The sequence below is a fragment of the Vigna unguiculata genome, chromosome 8 (assembly GCF_037176805.1).
Source record: "Vigna unguiculata cultivar grain cowpea cultivar isolate G323 ecotype 2 chromosome 8, ASM3717680v1, whole genome shotgun sequence".
Classification (NCBI taxonomy): Eukaryota; Viridiplantae; Streptophyta; class Magnoliopsida; order Fabales; family Fabaceae; genus Vigna; species Vigna unguiculata.
In genome coordinates this window covers 1,592,834-1,609,498 of record NC_140799.1, presented here as the reverse complement: position 1 = coordinate 1,609,498, position 16,665 = coordinate 1,592,834, and the positions used below count along the sequence as shown (strand labels likewise).

Here is a 16,665-nt window from a genome sequence, read left to right as displayed (position 1 = left end):
CCACATGTCAGCTTGTGGTAGTATTTATTTTTTTGTTCAATTTAGTCCCTATATTCGTTATTTTTATTCAATTTAGTCCCAATTTTTGTTCAAATAAATCAATTTTGTCCATTTCAAATTGACACTAAATTTAATATCTTTTATACAAATTATATTAATATCTTTTATAAAATTGACCTTTGAATTTATTATTTTTTAAATTCAATTATAAATTATTAAATTTAATTATAAATTGAATAAATTCTTATATTTAATTGCTAAATAGAATATAATTATTTAAAATATTATAAGAATATAATTATTAATTTTTTTTCTAATATCCATATTCTAAAATATTTTTAAAATTGATATATAAAAATATTTTAGAAAAATAAACTAATATTTGTAAAATTAACATTTACATATAAAATATTTTAGATTTTAATATCTAAAATGCAATAAAAATATTAAATATTTTAAATTTAAATGTGAATTTTATAAATGTTAATATATATTTTTAAAATTTTAATAATTATATTTTAATAATATTTAAATAATTATATTTTGTTTAACAATTGAATCTAAGAATTATATTCAATTAATAATTAAATATTATAATTTATAATTAAATTTAAAAAATAACTAATAATAATGTCAATTTTAAAAATTGAATGGTTTTATTTTGGCAAAATTTGGGACTAAATTAAACAAAAAGAACGAATATAAGGACTAAATTGAATAAAAATAACAAATATAGGAACTAAATTGAACAAAAAAAATAATACTACCACAAACTGACACGTGGCACTAACATTGACACGTGACACAACTGTGACTTGACACGTGGACTATTTTTTCAAATTAAAAGAATTTAAAAAAAAATAAAAATTTAAAAAAAATTTAAAAAATTAAAAAAAAAATCAAAAAAAAATCAAAAAAACCAAGAGCTGACACGTGGCATGTACTGTTCAAAAACGTTAACTATTTAAACACCGTTAGTGAAAAGGACCAAATTGACTACAATTTGACGAAAATGAGGACTTAATTGAACATAAAAAATAGGGACCAAATTGAATAAAATCAACAAAAATAGGGACCAAATGTATATTTAAGCCTTTACATAAATTAAAACTAAATTAAAATGTGAACTACATAAACATGTTTTGCAAGCGTGGGTGAAAAATTAAATGAATAAATTAGTTCCATACCAAGTTTTAAGTGTATATATGTGTATATTTTGATCCAAAAGTGTTGAAGAATAGTTAGGGTTAGGTGAAGTTTTGTTGTGGCACTTGATACCCTAAAAGCTTGAAGTATAAAGTGTTAAAGAACATTGAAATGCATTGTCATTGTTAGAGTGAAAGAATTTTGATCTAATTCCCTCAACCATGGCAATGTGAGAAAGAGATTATGAGAGTGTGATTCTGAAGCTATATTGAATCTAAAGTTGAAATTAAATTAACTTGCTTTCAAAGATGCCACAATTAGATATGAATAAAATAACCATTTGTTTCATTTAAAGGATTCATATCTATAACTTTATTAAGATAATATATTTGTTCCTTGTTCTCATAATACCTATTAACCTTTTTAAAAAAGGCTAGTAAATTAGGTATTATCCTTCTTTACCATAGTTTAAATTAAGGATAAAAAAAAGCTTTGGTTTTTTTATCAAACTAAATTAAACTTTTTTTTTTTAAATTTAGAACATAGTCTATTAAAGAAAACTAAAGTATTTATTAAAGTTAAAATCTATTAAAAAAAGAGGGTTAAATATGTTTTTAGTCAATTTCGAAATTTTAGATCAATTTAGTCATTCATCTTTCGAAATACGTGGATTTAGTCATTTTAATCAAATTTTATTATGTTTATTTGACATTTCAAACACATTTCATAATAGTATTTGACCTAACGTTAAAGCAAAAATGTGTCAAACAGTATAAACAACTCAAATACAATCCTAAAATGTGTACGAAATATCAAATAAACCTAACAAAATTTGATTAAAAAGACTAAATACATGTATTTCGAAATAAGAAAACTAAATTGGTCTAAAATTTCGAAATGAACTAATTTTAAAATTCACTTAAAGTGAAGGGACCAAAAATATATTTATAAAAAAGACAAACGTAATAAACTACATGTCTGTTGTTAAGAAAGTTTGATCGAGAAAAAAAATGGACGAGCTATTGACCTTCTTGAAAGATCAGGCTTAAACCCCTTCTTAAAACAGAAATTAAATTGAAAGGGTTATCACAAACTACAGGTCTATTGTTAAGAAAGTTTGATTGAAAAAAAAAAGAAAAGAAAAGAAAGAAATAGCAGGTAGGAATCTATAATGAATCTTTGACGGAAGAGTTTGTCGTTTTAAGCTGTGACATTAATTGAAACCATAATCTAAATCGTGATTCATGGTACAGTGTCTTGACTCACTCAAAATCAACAATAAGTTGTGGACTCATTCTGCAAAAGTGATGGAAGAATTTAGTCTCGTGGCAAAACAAAAAACAAGTGGATTCACGATTGTGCCATCTTTCATACGGTGCAATTAAAGTGTGGGAAAAAGAAGTGGTTGTTGCGGAATTGTAGAGTCCAAAAGGGTTACGACTTCGGAATCAAGATGTAATGGCCATGATGTTGTTTTTTCTTCGTGCGTTTCTCATTTTCCATAACGTATTTTGTGCTTTTACAATTCAGAGAAGGACTGTGACATTTCAGAGTGCAATTAAAGTTTAAATTATAATTTGTCAAATTAAACAATTTAAAAAAGTCAATAAAAAACGTATTTAACTTATAAAAATTAATGCAATTATATTAAAATAATTATGTTCATATACTTTTTAGTTTTGATTAAAATGTATCAAAATTTAGAATAAAGAAAAAATTTCAATTTAATATTCAAATTCAAAAATTAAAAATATATTTAACATTTTATTTATTATATTCTTGTTGTTTAAATATGGATTCCAGCACATAAAACCAAATTCATTGCAAAATTGGACATTGCAGAAAAAAAAAAAAACTTATGGGCCTAGAATGTACACAAAACCCAATGTATTAATGGAAAAATAGAGGTTTAAAATTCTTTTTGCGATTGTACATTTCACAGGTCACAAGTTATTAGTTAAATTTGTATCTCACATTACATAATTTTAAAGATATTTTAAATTAAACATGAAATAGAATTAGGTTTTTAATATTAGTTTGAGTATTTTCTATCCTTATTAATTACTACGGGGTGAATATAGTAATTGTGGGGTGCAGGAAACAAAAGCCTAAAGTAGGATGCAGATTAAGTCGACCCGGTCCAATTTTTAGAGCCCAACATCAAGCTCAATTTTAAAAGCCCAACCCATTTATTCACGCTCGCAGGAGTCTGTGAGTGAGGCATGGAAGAAGAACACAACTCGCAGAAACTTTCGTTGTTTTACGAATCTGGTGTATACTCCTTCGATGATTCAAACGCCGTTTTCGTGGACTCCGTCCGCGTTCTCAACCGTTTTTACCACCGTTTCAGCGTTTCTCCCTCAGTCTACTACTCTCGTTTCTTCAAAACACAAACAACCCCCAACGCCGTCTCCTCCACCGTCACCCCCTCTCTCAGGAAACGGAAACGGAAACGGAGAGAATCTCGACCGTTGAACGAGAGAGAGCTAATTGCTCTACAGCGTCACCAGGTAGTAACGGAGTATATAGTTATTATTATTAGAATTACTATTATTTGTGACTTTGATTAATTAATTAATTTTAATTGCGTTGGCACGTGTGGGTTTTGTGCAGGAAGCGAGGCCACTGTTGTTGGCGGCGCACGAGTGTTTGCTGAAATCAGCTGAAGTGTTGAATGCTTTGAAAACTCTGAAGAGTGAATCGAGTTGCTCAACGAAGGAGTGTGACGGTGGTCAACGCTCTTTCGTTGACCTGGGACACGTGGCGCCTCATCTTGAGGTAACGCTAAGTTTACGTGTCAGTGACAATGACGCTGATCCTCACCCGCTCCCAAAGGATTTAGATGGTTAGTGTTTTTTGTTCTTACTGGAGTTCATTGGCAAGGTCTTGTTTGGATTAGTATTACTAATGACAAGTTAAATGTGGAATGAAATAAGATCACCTTGTTATTGTTTTTATAATTTTGTAAAGAAATTGAGGAAAAACTGTTCGAAAAGTGAAGGAAATAACGGTTTTGGGAGGAATGGGACAGATTCTGCATATAACATCCGTTACTTTTCCCTGAAGTGCTTATGGAAAAATGTATTTGAAGCGATTCATAGGCGAAGAAATTAGTTAAGTTTCTCTCATTTGTTAAAATCTATATGAACTTAAACTTTTGGAGAAGTTAGACAAGTGCATAAGTTGGTTTTAACTTATGATAGTAACTCAATTCATCATTTTACGTTCTTATATATTTCTAAGTGTTCATAGAAAAAATTATCTGTGTTGGCTGGCTAAGTATTAGATTGAGTTAGTTCTGTCATTGGCATAATGTTTGAGTCTTTGTTAGTTGGATTGTGTGGAGTTAGCTGGTGAACAAAATTGCTTATTGCGTAAATGTAATTCTTTGGTTTCTCAGACTTTCCCGGTGGGCAATGCTGTGTACAGAAGGTAGTCCGTGCTTTTAATAATTTGGTTGCAAATGACACCCAGGATGATGCAGTGGCTGAAATTTTGAGCAATTCTTATGTAATGCCTCGGGAGAGTTGTTTTTACATGGTATGTTACAACCTGCATGGTTGTAGTTGGGATGTGTTTACTTTTCAAAGTTTGTATCTACTTTGGTTTCTTCTTTGGCTCATTTTATTTGTTGAGGATTCTTAGGTTTTTATTTGATTAAACTTTTAAATCTTGATCCGATTCTGTGTATCTTACATTTATAATATTTATTTGTTTTCATATGTGGAAGTCTGATCTGGGACAGATTCGCAATCTAATTCCTGGTAATGGTTGCATATAAAACTCAATTTTCTAACTACATGTCATTCTCTTTCTTTCTCATGTCTTTGAATTAATACTAAAAAGTTCGGTGACATGGTAATGGAGTTATCTTCAATTTAATCAAATTATGCTAGATGGATGGAAGGTATTTCCAGACTGCCTGTATGATCTTTAAATAAAATTCCTTTTGCGGAAATTCTTTATGTGGCCTTTTTTTGAGTACCTTTTGTGTTAAGCTGGTCAAATACTGAGGTATAATATGCAATTGCATAATCTTCACAGCCACGAATCAATTGTATCTTTTGTGTTAAGGTGGTCAAGTAATGAGGGTGTAATATTTAATTGCGCTTTTGTTTGATTAAATTTATGCAGCTCATGCTGATTCTGGCTTCAACCTCATAATGGTGGATCCGCCTTGGGAAAATGCTAGTGCCCACCAAAAATCAAGGTATGCTAAAAGTCATACCATGTTTCATTGAAGTAAAGTTTCCGAATTTCCTTTATCATATAATGTCTCATTGAAGTAGAGTTACATATAATGTCTCATTGATGTAACTCATCCCTGCATCGCCTAAGGATATGCCATGCTTCTCTTTGAACTTTATTGTTCAGTTCAGATACATTTCTCTTTAATGAATTAATGAAGAGGGTTCTTTCTTGGAATTTGGGGGAGGGTCCATCATTGAATAATATATATATATATATATATATATATTATTGTTGAACTCAATAACTGTTACTCATTTTAAATTGGTTCATAAAATGCAGCTTATTTAAACGAACTTGATCGCAATGTAATCACTGTAGGTACCAAACCTTGCCCAACAGGTATTTTTTATCCCTTCCTATTAAGCAACTCACTCACACTGAAGGAGCACTTGTAGCCTTATGGGTGACCAACAGAGAGAAGCTACGATGTTTCATTGAGAGAGAGCTTTTTCCTGCCTGGGGAGTCAGCTATGCTGCTACTTTTTATTGGTTAAAGGTGACCTCTCAGCTCAATTACTACCCGATTTCCTTGGCAATTGGCATGAGTTTATGGTGTCATTCCAATCGCTGTGATTATTTGTTGTCAATTGCAGGTGAAAGAAAATGGATCCTTGATTTGTGATTTAGATCTCTTCCATCATAGGCCGTATGAATGCCTGATCTTGGGATATAGTCCTGGGAAGGTTAGATTTTGTAGTTTATTTATTAAGCCTTCTAACTATTAGACACCCCCTTCTGTTCATAGCACTCAGTTGTGCTCTTATGCACCTTTCTAGGTAAATAATACTGATAATCTATCAGAGTTTAAACCTGTGAAGAATGATCGGGTGATTATGAGCATTCCCGGGGATTACTCAAGAAAACCCCAAATTGCAGGTATCCTTGTCTGTCTAATGTGGTGTTTTAAATTTCTAAACAATCAGTGGCACTGAAAGTTAGACATGATTTGAATGAATATTTTTCTTCCTCATAATATTGGTCAGATTTATTACTGGAGCACGTTCCTGGACCCAAACCTCCTCGATGTATAGAACTATTTGCTAGAGAGATTTTGGCTGGATGGGTTGCTTGGGGAAATGAACCCCTCTACTTTCAAGATTCTAAATATTTTGTTAAAAAGATGGTTCAATGATTCGTAAGGGAAAAAGATTCCATTCTTGGTGATGATCTATTCAATTTTTTAATCTTCAGCATCTATTTTTACCATTTTTTTTTTCTGTGAATGAGTAACTTGATCTCTTCTGGTTATAACACTTTTTTTCACCTTCTTTTCTATGGGTACGGTTAGAAACAAAGACATACTGAAGCTCTGCTTCGACTGTGAGAGAGTGATCTTATAAACAATGGCAGGGAAGGTTTCTCATTTCTGGGATTGCAATGCTTATTGATGGGATTTTATTTAAAGAGTCCTAATAGATTGCAGTTGAATGCAATTTCAATTTTTTGTGTATTTATTTCATATGCAGCACCCAGTGTTTTATAGTAGTTTTATCTATTCACTTGAGTGACAAATTTTGTGAAAATGTACAAATTATTTTTTGATCATGCTAGGGTTTGAAATTGTTGTGCCTGCAATATGCTGTATGATTTAGTTAGATTCATCTAAATTGAGAAACATAACTTTTTGGCAGCTTCAATCTTTGACCCACGAAAGAGAATATGGAAAAAGAAAAAGTTTCAAACACTCCCAAAAAGAAGGTAAAGGAAAAGCTTTTCGCCGTTCTTGGTCCAAATCGATGACGACAGTTTGAAGGGTCATCAATTTGACTAATCATAATATCTCTTTCCAATCAAAGAATGCCACAATTTAATATTCTTTTCATCTTATTTTTATTGAGTTAAAACAAAAGCAAAAAAACAAAAAACCTGATTAACTATAATCAACTAAGATTTGGGATTCAATCTATATTTAAACAAATAATGTAGTAGTTAACAGTGTGCAGAGTATTAATTAAATAACTTACTAATTTTAGCAAAAATAAGGTGAAGTGATAATGGCCGTGATGTGAATTATTAAGTAGGGCCAGGCCTAGGTAAGGTGCCTGTAGGTTCTAAAAAATATTTATAATTATTTAACTGAATAATTGGTAATAGAGAGTAAATCAAATTGTTTTGTACAAAAATAAGTTTTTTTCATCATATCTATTACGACTTTCTTTCTTTTCATATGAAATGTTTTTTATTTTGTTTTTTGTTTTCTCTTCCTTTTGTATTTATAGTTATACTTTTTCTCTCTTTGATGGAAAAATAACTTACACCTTGTTATCTAGAACTGAAAAAATATTTTAAAAAATTAATTTGTTGAAAAGAAACGTTATATTTCAATTATAATAATTTATTTTACTAATTTAAAAATGCCTGATTTTATTTTCATTTTAAAGGCTAGATAAATAATGGGTTAGCCCTGAGATTTTAATGTATGCATTTTCAGTTCATTTATTCGTTTGAAAATTATTTTATATATTGTTCTACTGGAATGAACTTTTTCATAAAATAAAATAGAAATGCATTTTAGTTTCATTGAATTCTTATTTTACACCTATTTTCTATAATTTTTTTGGTAGCTTTTTACACCTTATACTTTTATGTTGTGTTTTGTTTGAATAGAAAGAAAAAACACGAGAGAAAAATAGAAATATACTGAAAAATGTGTTACTTAAATTCACAATGAAGAAGAAAAAAAAGAGAGAAAATTAATTTTCTCTTTATTTGGAAGGGTGGGTGAAAGGAATGAGTAAATGGAAATAAATAATATAAAGACAAGCTTATTTAATTGTATTTTGCTGAAGTAACAAGCAAGTAAGAAGTGACAGTAATCTGCACTCTGCAGAGTCCGAATACTTCCACTTTATCTGAAAAAGTCTCAAAACAGAAGTTATATCCATTTTTTTTATGAAATTTATTTTCAAAATTTAATCATTTCTCGTACTCTGTCCATTTTAAAACTCCTCAAAGTAATTATTGACCAAAAGACTAACTGAAAAATATTTTTAGTCTGAAATCAATAAAATCGATATAATTAAGTGTTATTAACTAACTTTATCTACATATGAGAGAGTTTCAATTATTGATATACATTTACAATATATTTTAACTAATATAAAAATAACTTTATCAGTTTTTAAAACTAAAGTAATACAATAATTGTAGTTGGTGTTAGTAGTAAGTACATGCACTTATGCTTCTAATATTAATTATTGATTTAATTTTATAATATTCTTAAATGCAATAAAACAAAAAAACAAACAGTTTGATATAATGTCTATTTTTTCCAAGTTAAAAAATAAATAATTGTAATAATAGTTTTGGGATTCAAATATTAATTCCTTATTTTTCTTACACAGATGAATCATTGTGTTTTGAATCATTGATGATCCTCACTTGTGGGTCCCACTCCCATTAATAATTAGCTTATCAGAGAAAGCAGTCCACATGGATTGCAATGCGTCCACGCGTCACATCGCTCACTCCACTCGGACCCACTTCACAACCATCTTGTCGCGCCGAACAATCTCAACCGTTCAATCTCTCATCAAATATTAATACAAACAAAGCGCACACATCGAACCCAAAATCTTCAGTGAGCCTTTCCGCACTGGAACATTTTCCCCGCCTGAAATTATCTTTATCAGATTCTTCGTTCTTTCACGCATCCAGCGAAGACAATTGGAGAAAAGCGCGATCCTCGTGACTCGTGAACCCGTTACGTTACACTCCAATCGGGTTTAAATCCTCTGCGACGCGCAAACGCTAGTCACCATCGCCGGAAAATGACATCCGACGGAGCTACTTCGGCTGCAGCTGCTGCTGCGGCGGCGGCGAGTCGGAGAAAGCCGTCGTGGAGAGAGAGAGAGAATAATCGTAGGAGAGAACGAAGGCGAAGAGCGATCGCGGCGAAAATATACTCTGGACTACGAGCTCAGGGGAACTATAACTTGCCGAAGCACTGTGACAACAACGAAGTGCTCAAAGCGCTTTGTGCCGAAGCTGGTTGGTGCGTCGAAGAAGACGGAACCACATATCGCAAGGTAATAAATCAAATCGAAACCAATCACGTACATTTTACCTGTTACAGCGTTACTGGATCTTACTTTTGCATTTTTCATGTCAATCAAATGGTCGTTTAAATTTCCGTCCATTCTGCATTGCGAATTTGTAATCGGGAAGTGGAAGCGACGAAGTACAGTTACTTATCGTTCTGGTTAAACGAAGATTTCTAACTTAATTATTGGATGTTCTGATCCTTAATACTACTGCCTCTTTAGATGGTGAAAATTTATGAGAGTGATAAATCTCTGCTTGTTGATGTACCTAAAACTGATCGAGCTTTGATGCTCTATGATCTAGTTGTGTCAAGATGTTGGATTTATTATTAGATAATCTTTATGACTTGAATTTTGTTCACTTAAGTTTCTTATTATTTATATATATTTTATTTTATTTGTGATGAAAAATATTCTTTGCAGTCTCTGTCATGATGTTGGAAAAATAGTTGAAATTTGTAAAATGCTCTTTTTTCTCTGAAGAATAACGTATTATTTTAAGATAAAAGTAAATTATTTTAAGATAAAAATAAATTATTTTTATAATTATGAAAATCTGTAATTTAGTATATTTTTTTCAAATGTAATTCACCCTCATGTCTTCTTCTTATGTAATAAGTGATAGTTCATGAGAAAATTAATTATCTTTAAAGTTAAAATCATTTTTCGGTAAATTAAAAAAAAAATAAAAAACTGATTCTAAAATTATCGAAATAATTTGATTTTTGCTTCAATTTCAATCACACCCTAAATAGTGTCAATGTGATTTTGTCATCAACAACTTCAAATTGTAGAGTTTCTCACGTTGGACGCTAAATTGTTGGTGTTAATCTGATTCATTTGTGACAGAATAATATGAACTTATGATTTTCTCTTCACTCTGCAAACTCTTAAATGTTGGTGTTAATGAGATTAATTTGCAATGGTAACGTATTTTGTGTTTTGGGTGAATAGGGTTCCAAACCACCTCTGGCAAATGGTGCAGGGAGCTCCATGAGAAACATTCTCTTTTCTTCTTCACAAAATCCAAGTCCGTTCTCTTCGTCGCATCCCAGCCCAATTCCTTCATACCAAGTGAGTCCTTCTTCCTCCTCTTTCCCGAGCCCGTTTCGGTTAGATGTGGATAAGGACAATGTATCAAACCTCATTCCATACATTCGCAATGCGTCTCTGTCTCTTCCTCCTCTGAGGATATCAAACAGTGCCCCTGTGACGCCGCCTCTGTCATCACCTACGTCAAGAAATCCGAAACCAATTCCTACATGGGAGTCCATTGCCAAAGAATCTATGACCTCCTTCAACTACCCTCTTTTTGCAGCTTCTGCTCCTGCCAGCCCCACGCACCGTCACCTTTACACCCCGGCCACTATTCCAGAATGTGACGAGTCTGATACTTCCACCTGTGAATCTAGCCAGTGGGTGAAATTTCAAGCATTTGCTCCTTCTGCATCTGGGTTGCCAACTTCTCCAACCTTCAATCTTGTTAAACCGGTGGTTCCTCACGGTGTGCCTGATAACTCAATCCAAGAGATGAGGACGAGTTCAGAAGAGATTGGAGTACAGGTAATGCCTTGGGTTGGGGAAAGAATTCATGAAGTGGCATTGGATGATTTGGAACTCACTCTTGGAAGTGGGAAGGTGCGGAGTTAGACTGCTACCAGAATTATCTCATCTGGGTTACGTGAAAATGAGATCACAGGAGTTTTTTGCTGGTTGGTTGTTGACTCAGCCTGGTGTTAGAGATGGAGTTAATAGCTACCTCATCCAGTTTCGTTGGTGCAAAAGCAGTTTTATCGAGAAGAGACTGGAGTTATTATTGGGAACTGGATTTATCGGATGTTGTGGGCATTTTATGGAGAAAATAATCTCCTTCCATCCATGGCTTGGGTAAAATGTAGAAGTGAGAATTTCACCTCCTCCCTTCGTGGTTAAATCAGCTATTGTTCAAAAAGGCTCATCAGGCCTATGTGCTAAGTATTAGGTGCTGTGGGTGATTTGAAATTGAAATTTCAGGTTTTGTCAAGTTTATTGTCTGTCAAAAGCTCACAAGACCTGCTTATTTGTAATGTTACATTAAATTTTGTTGTTCTTCTTTATGTTCTTGTTCTTTGTATCAAATAGTTTGTGTGTGATTTTTATTTTTGCCGACAGGTTTTGTAGTTAGTGCAAAGTCAACAATTGTCTCTATCGTCCTTCTACCTTATTGACCCCTTTGATAAGTTAATGAGCTCAAAGGGGACATGAACTATGGTATTCAATATGGAATTTTGTCACTAGTCTATACTAATGAAGTCATGTGGTACTTTGGGGTGTTGTTCCCTGGTTAGTGGATTGTATATGTGATGAGTTGTGCAGGGGATGTCTTCAGTAATATTGTGGTACTGATTTTGCAATTAAGAATGTTCCTAATGTAGTATTGGGTTATTTATTTGTTATTCGAAGAGTTTCGGTAATGGCTTTTTGTTTTTTTAGTTTTATTTTATTATCATATAATTTACGGTGATTCGGGATGGGTTAGTAGTGTGGATCTTTTTTGGTTGGGTTTATCTTTCTTCCTTTGCAGCCTTGGGTAGTCTCTTTGCACATTTGATGAGGATACACCGGAAAATTTTCAAGTTATATAGGTTGAGATCATAGATCGTGAATTGGAACCTATGAGTCCTTTTTGGCTAGTATCATATGCAGAGCAGAAGTTATTGGATGTCTGCAACGAAGAACAGAAGATGTAGAACCTCATGGTACGTATAAACTACGGCAACTGTCAGAATCTCTTTCAAACATTCATGGGTGATGACTCATCACCCATGATGACGCAGCTTGGGCCAGTTCATCGATTGTCTTGTTGAATTTACCATGATGATAGTTGGTATGTGTTTACTTTCCTGTGTTTGCATTGACTCATCTTTTCCCGCAAGGAATTGTTTTTTCTTAGTTTATGAATGGTTTAAAGTTATAATATTGATTGCAGGGGTATGGATGTGTGCAATGACCCTCATATTTTTGAATACTGAAGATCCTTTGGCTCCAAGATGCATTGGTTTAAACTATTAACTCCTAATTCAATGGTGTGCATCTTACTTGTTATAATATTTTTGCTTTCATTTGTGGAAGTCTGATCTCTCCAATGAACATATGAACAGGTTGAACTTTGTATTTATTCTGCCTCGGCTTCTGGGGGGAGGGGGGGGGGCGCAATTGCATGAAAATGAGCTGAATTTATTCTCATTTGATATGGAAAAAAATAAAAATATATATATAGAGAGAGAGAAAGATATTACTTTTCTTTCTGCTTATTAATTTGTTTTCAGTTGTACATGTTTTGAAATGATTACTTTTCTTCCTGATTTGGTCAGATTTATTAGTGGAGCAGGTGCATGTGCGAACCTTCTCTATGTATAAAGCTATTTGCTAGAAAGATTGTATCTGGATGGATTGCCTGGACAAATGAACCACTTAACTTTCAAGATTTTGGGTTTGTTAGGTGAGACTCAGAAAAAATAAAGAAAAAAAAAAACTAATTTTATACATTAAATTATTTTATTTTAGTTCATTTGAATGATTTTTCATTAACTTTAATCAAATTGGACTTTTGATTAAAATATGCTAATTTTATTTTGTAGAGACATTATATTGATTTTTTTTTTCATTTTATATTTTAAAAGTGTTTATTATGAAATTTCTTGGAAATAAATCCTTTGTCAGAAAGATGCATCAATGATTCTTCAAAAAAGAGTTTCCGTGCTTGGTGATCAATTGTCATTTCTGAATTTTCAGTGTCCATTTTTCTGTCCTACTTCATTCATTTTCTTCTCTGTGCATGAGTAACTTTGATTTCTTAGCAAGGGAAGAAAGATGGTGACTGTGATTTTTATTTCCCATTCCTGCTCCCTGGTAAACTGGATGAGATTTTGTTCAAACTTAGAGACTTTTAAAGTAACAATTTTATGAGTACGATCTTATTATTGTCATTTTTTTTTTCTTTTTTTCTTTTGTCAAATATCTGTCTGCAAGAACTAAACTGGAGTTTTGTCGTAGGAAAAAAATATATATAGAAGAAGGAATTTCTACAATTCATTAAATTATTGTATCTTGTGTCAAACTTCTGAATCTTTTGTGTGTATTATTTTAAATGATCTTTTATGATTTGATTTTTTTGCTGAAATCTTTTGTGGATTAGATTTATTTTTGTCCAAATCTTTTGTGATTGAATGGTCTGAAGAATTATCATGTGTTTGAGGTTCCTCACCCATCTCTCTGTCTGTGGTTGGTTCTAGCCTAACTTAAAAATATTTTTTTATTCCCGTATTAATTTAATTTTTTAATAATGCAAAAAGAAAATCCACCGAAAGCAATTTCCGTACCGTATCATCTTTCAGACAAATTCTATGTAAAAATAGTTTGGTTCTTAAACTTACCCAGTTCGATACATTCATAACATAATTTAAATATTATATTAATTAGTTATTACAGTAAAACAGTTAATAATTACTATAGCTTAGTTATTTTTTTATCATCAATTTAATATATTGTTAGTTTACAACAATTTTATAAAATTTAATATGATTTTTATCATCTATATATATATATATATATATATATATATATATATATATATATATATATATATATATATATATATATGTCAATTCATTATTGGTGTTGATTTCATTAGTATCCACAACTTAACTAAAAGAAAACGATAGATACAAATTAAGGAGATGTAGATGTACGATAAAAAAGAAAACGAGTAAATGTAATGAACAAGGAAGGAGATTATACATAAAAGAACTTATGATTTTTTCTATATGAAAAAATATTGTTAATGTTAAATACATAAGTTAAATCAAGAATAAAATAATACAAAATTACTTAAAACTACTATTCAAATTTTTTGAATGTAGATAAGTTATTTTATATCTAAGTAAAAATCTGTAGACAATTTGAATATAGAAACAAAGTTAATTCTATCACTAATATAAGAATATAAAATGTCATTTTTATTATTGATGAAATATAATCAAGTTTTCCTAAGAATTAAATTCATTTAGGAATTGTCAGAATTCTTGTAAGTGGTAGTGATAAGAATGACAAAATTCTTCACGGACTTATAATGGAGTTTTTCATAACGGAGTAATTTTAATTTTTTTTTTTCTTCTCTTAGGTTTGTTCTTCTTAAATGTAACCTCTCGCTGTTTAAGCTATGACCCGTAATTTGTAAAAAAATATAGGAAAATAAGACCAATACACATGTTTAAAAATTGTTCTAAAATTTCATATGTAGTAATTTTATATTTTTGTATTTTTTATTCGATTGGTTCATTATATTTGTTTCTGACTCATTTAAATTCTTATTTTTTGTAAAAAAAATTTAATGATGAAAACTGTCGTGTGTAAAAATTTGGATCATTTTCTACTTTAAAATTTCTTTGATTTTGACATATAACATCATTCAAATAAAAAAAAAATTGATTTCAATTTTAACATGTGACACACTTAAATTTTAATATGTGACAATTTAAAATCCTGAGTTTTATTTTATAAAAGTAAAGACTTAATTAAATCTTAAAAAAAATAAAAACTTAATTGAGCTAAAAATAATATAAGAATGAAAATGAATGAAAAATTTGAATATAAAGACCAAATCACTGATTAAGTTAAGTTTGATTAAAAAAAATCTACGAGATTAAGACTACTGAAAGGACTGTTACTAGAAAAAGAAGTGCTTGAAACATGACAAAAGATAGAAAGTAGAGAAGCAGAAGACAAATAATGTACATATAAACAAGAATGATTGAACATATAAACTAAAAATCTTCAAGCAAAACCCTCCAACAAAATGAGAATGCACGAACAACAAATGACAAAAAAACAACCAAATTGTGTGTATATGCAATGGTGAAAACATTTTGAATGAAACGACATATGTGAAGCTTCTAAGTTTGCACATTTTCTACTCTCGTAAAAACATGATGTTTTAAAAAACCCTTTAGAAACAAAAATGTTGAAAACTCAAGAGTGTATGTTGTTTCAAGTCAAAACTCCTTAATAAGAGCAACTGATATAGACTCACATATCATCACATGAGAGTACTATCATGAGTGTACAGTAAATTGTTATTCAAATATGGGTTAAATATGTTTTTGGTCCCTTAATTTTCAGTGAATTTTGAATTTAGTCAATTTCGAAACTTTAAACCAATTTAGTTCTTCATCTTTCGAAATACGTGAATTTAGTCATTTTAATCAAATTTTGTTAAGTTTATTTGATATTGCGTGTTTCATAATAGTATTTGACTTAACATTAAAACAAAAAATGTGTCAAATAATATAAACAACTCAAATACAATCCTAAAATGCGTACAAAACATCAAATAAACCAAACAAAATTTGATTAAAATGACTAAATCCACGTATTTCGAAAGATGAAGAACTAAATTGATTCAAAGTTTTGAAATTGACTATTTACAAAATTCACTGAAAGTTAAAGGACCAAAAACATATTTAACCCATAAATATATAATCCACTTACAAAAATGACTATTATATTTGGTATATTTTAATATACTATAAATAATTTATTAATTAAATAATGATCGGATTTTTTTCTTTATATCTATAACATTATTTAGTTATAATATCATGAAACTTAATCTGATCATAACATTAACGAAACGAAATGTTATCAAAATTTATACAAGAAAGTTTCTATAATAAAGAGAATTACTTCAACTTAATTTCTCAATGCCAGAGATTACTTCTTATTCATTATTCTCTTGTTCATTCACTAACTTAACTAGCAAAACAAAACACTTTTTTTATATATCAACATTCATTAAATTTTATATTCACTCTTTATGGATGAAAGCGTATTCTTTATTATTGTTCATAATTAATTTAAAGAAATAAAAAAATTAACATTGGTAATAAAACTATTCGTAAAAAAATAACTTTATTTTAAATTTTAAAAAATAGTATTATGCTTTTTAAGTAACTAACTTATGGGTAAATTTTAGTTTTACAAGTAAATTTAAAATCCTTAGATTTCAAAATAAGTTGTAGTCTTAAGCAGGTAGAATTTATTTATATATTTCATTTCATCTAATCACTTGAGTCACAAATTTTGTTAAAATTAGTAACTTGAAATGTTGAACACTTAATAATTATGCACTATGATTTATCTAAATTCCACGACATGAACTTACTCCCTATCCCCCACACGTCAAAAT

At 30.4% G+C, this 16,665-nt stretch overlaps 2 protein-coding genes across 3 annotated transcripts; both read left to right on the top strand.

The window, feature by feature from the left end:
* Window positions 1-3,340: 3,340 nt before the first annotated feature.
* On the top strand, window positions 3,341-6,847 carry LOC114194247 (Methyltransferase MT-A70 family protein). 2 transcript variants are annotated; one of them, XM_085665655.1, is made up of 10 exons: window positions 3,341-3,656; window positions 3,760-3,991; window positions 4,547-4,686; window positions 4,877-4,910; window positions 5,281-5,356; window positions 5,716-5,893; window positions 5,991-6,080; window positions 6,174-6,273; window positions 6,381-6,557; window positions 6,686-6,847. In XM_085665655.1, exons 1-9 carry the CDS (start codon window positions 3,369-3,371, stop codon window positions 6,527-6,529), a joined length of 1,287 nt encoding a protein of 428 aa, XP_085521781.1. In that variant the 5' UTR covers window positions 3,341-3,368; the 3' UTR covers window positions 6,530-6,557; window positions 6,686-6,847. The 2 variants fall into 2 exon arrangements, with proteins under 2 accessions (XP_085521781.1, XP_027940172.2); XM_028084371.2 differs by having other exon boundaries at window positions 6,381-6,847.
* Window positions 6,848-8,981: 2,134 nt separating this feature from the next.
* On the top strand, window positions 8,982-11,766 carry LOC114194248 (protein BRASSINAZOLE-RESISTANT 2-like). The gene is made up of 2 exons (XM_028084372.2): window positions 8,982-9,425; window positions 10,395-11,766. The coding sequence occupies exons 1-2, from the start codon at window positions 9,168-9,170 to the stop codon at window positions 11,088-11,090; spliced, it is 954 nt and encodes a 317-aa protein (XP_027940173.1). The 5' UTR covers window positions 8,982-9,167; the 3' UTR covers window positions 11,091-11,766.
* Window positions 11,767-16,665: the final 4,899 nt, after the last annotated feature.

Coding starts and splice junctions, on each gene's coding strand:
- LOC114194248 (XM_028084372.2), top strand. CDS start 9,168: ATGACATCCGACGGAGCTACTTCGGCTGCAGCTGCTGCTGCGGCGGCG. Junction 9,426..10,394: donor ACGGAACCACATATCGCAAG/GTAATAAATCAA, acceptor TTGGGTGAATAG/GGTTCCAAACCACCTCTGGC.
- LOC114194247 (XM_085665655.1), top strand. CDS start 3,369: ATGGAAGAAGAACACAACTCGCAGAAACTTTCGTTGTTTTACGAATCT. Junction 3,992..4,546: donor GCTCCCAAAGGATTTAGATG/GTTAGTGTTTTT, acceptor TTGGTTTCTCAG/ACTTTCCCGGTGGGCAATGC. Junction 4,687..4,876: donor GGGAGAGTTGTTTTTACATG/GTATGTTACAAC, acceptor CATATGTGGAAG/TCTGATCTGGGACAGATTCG.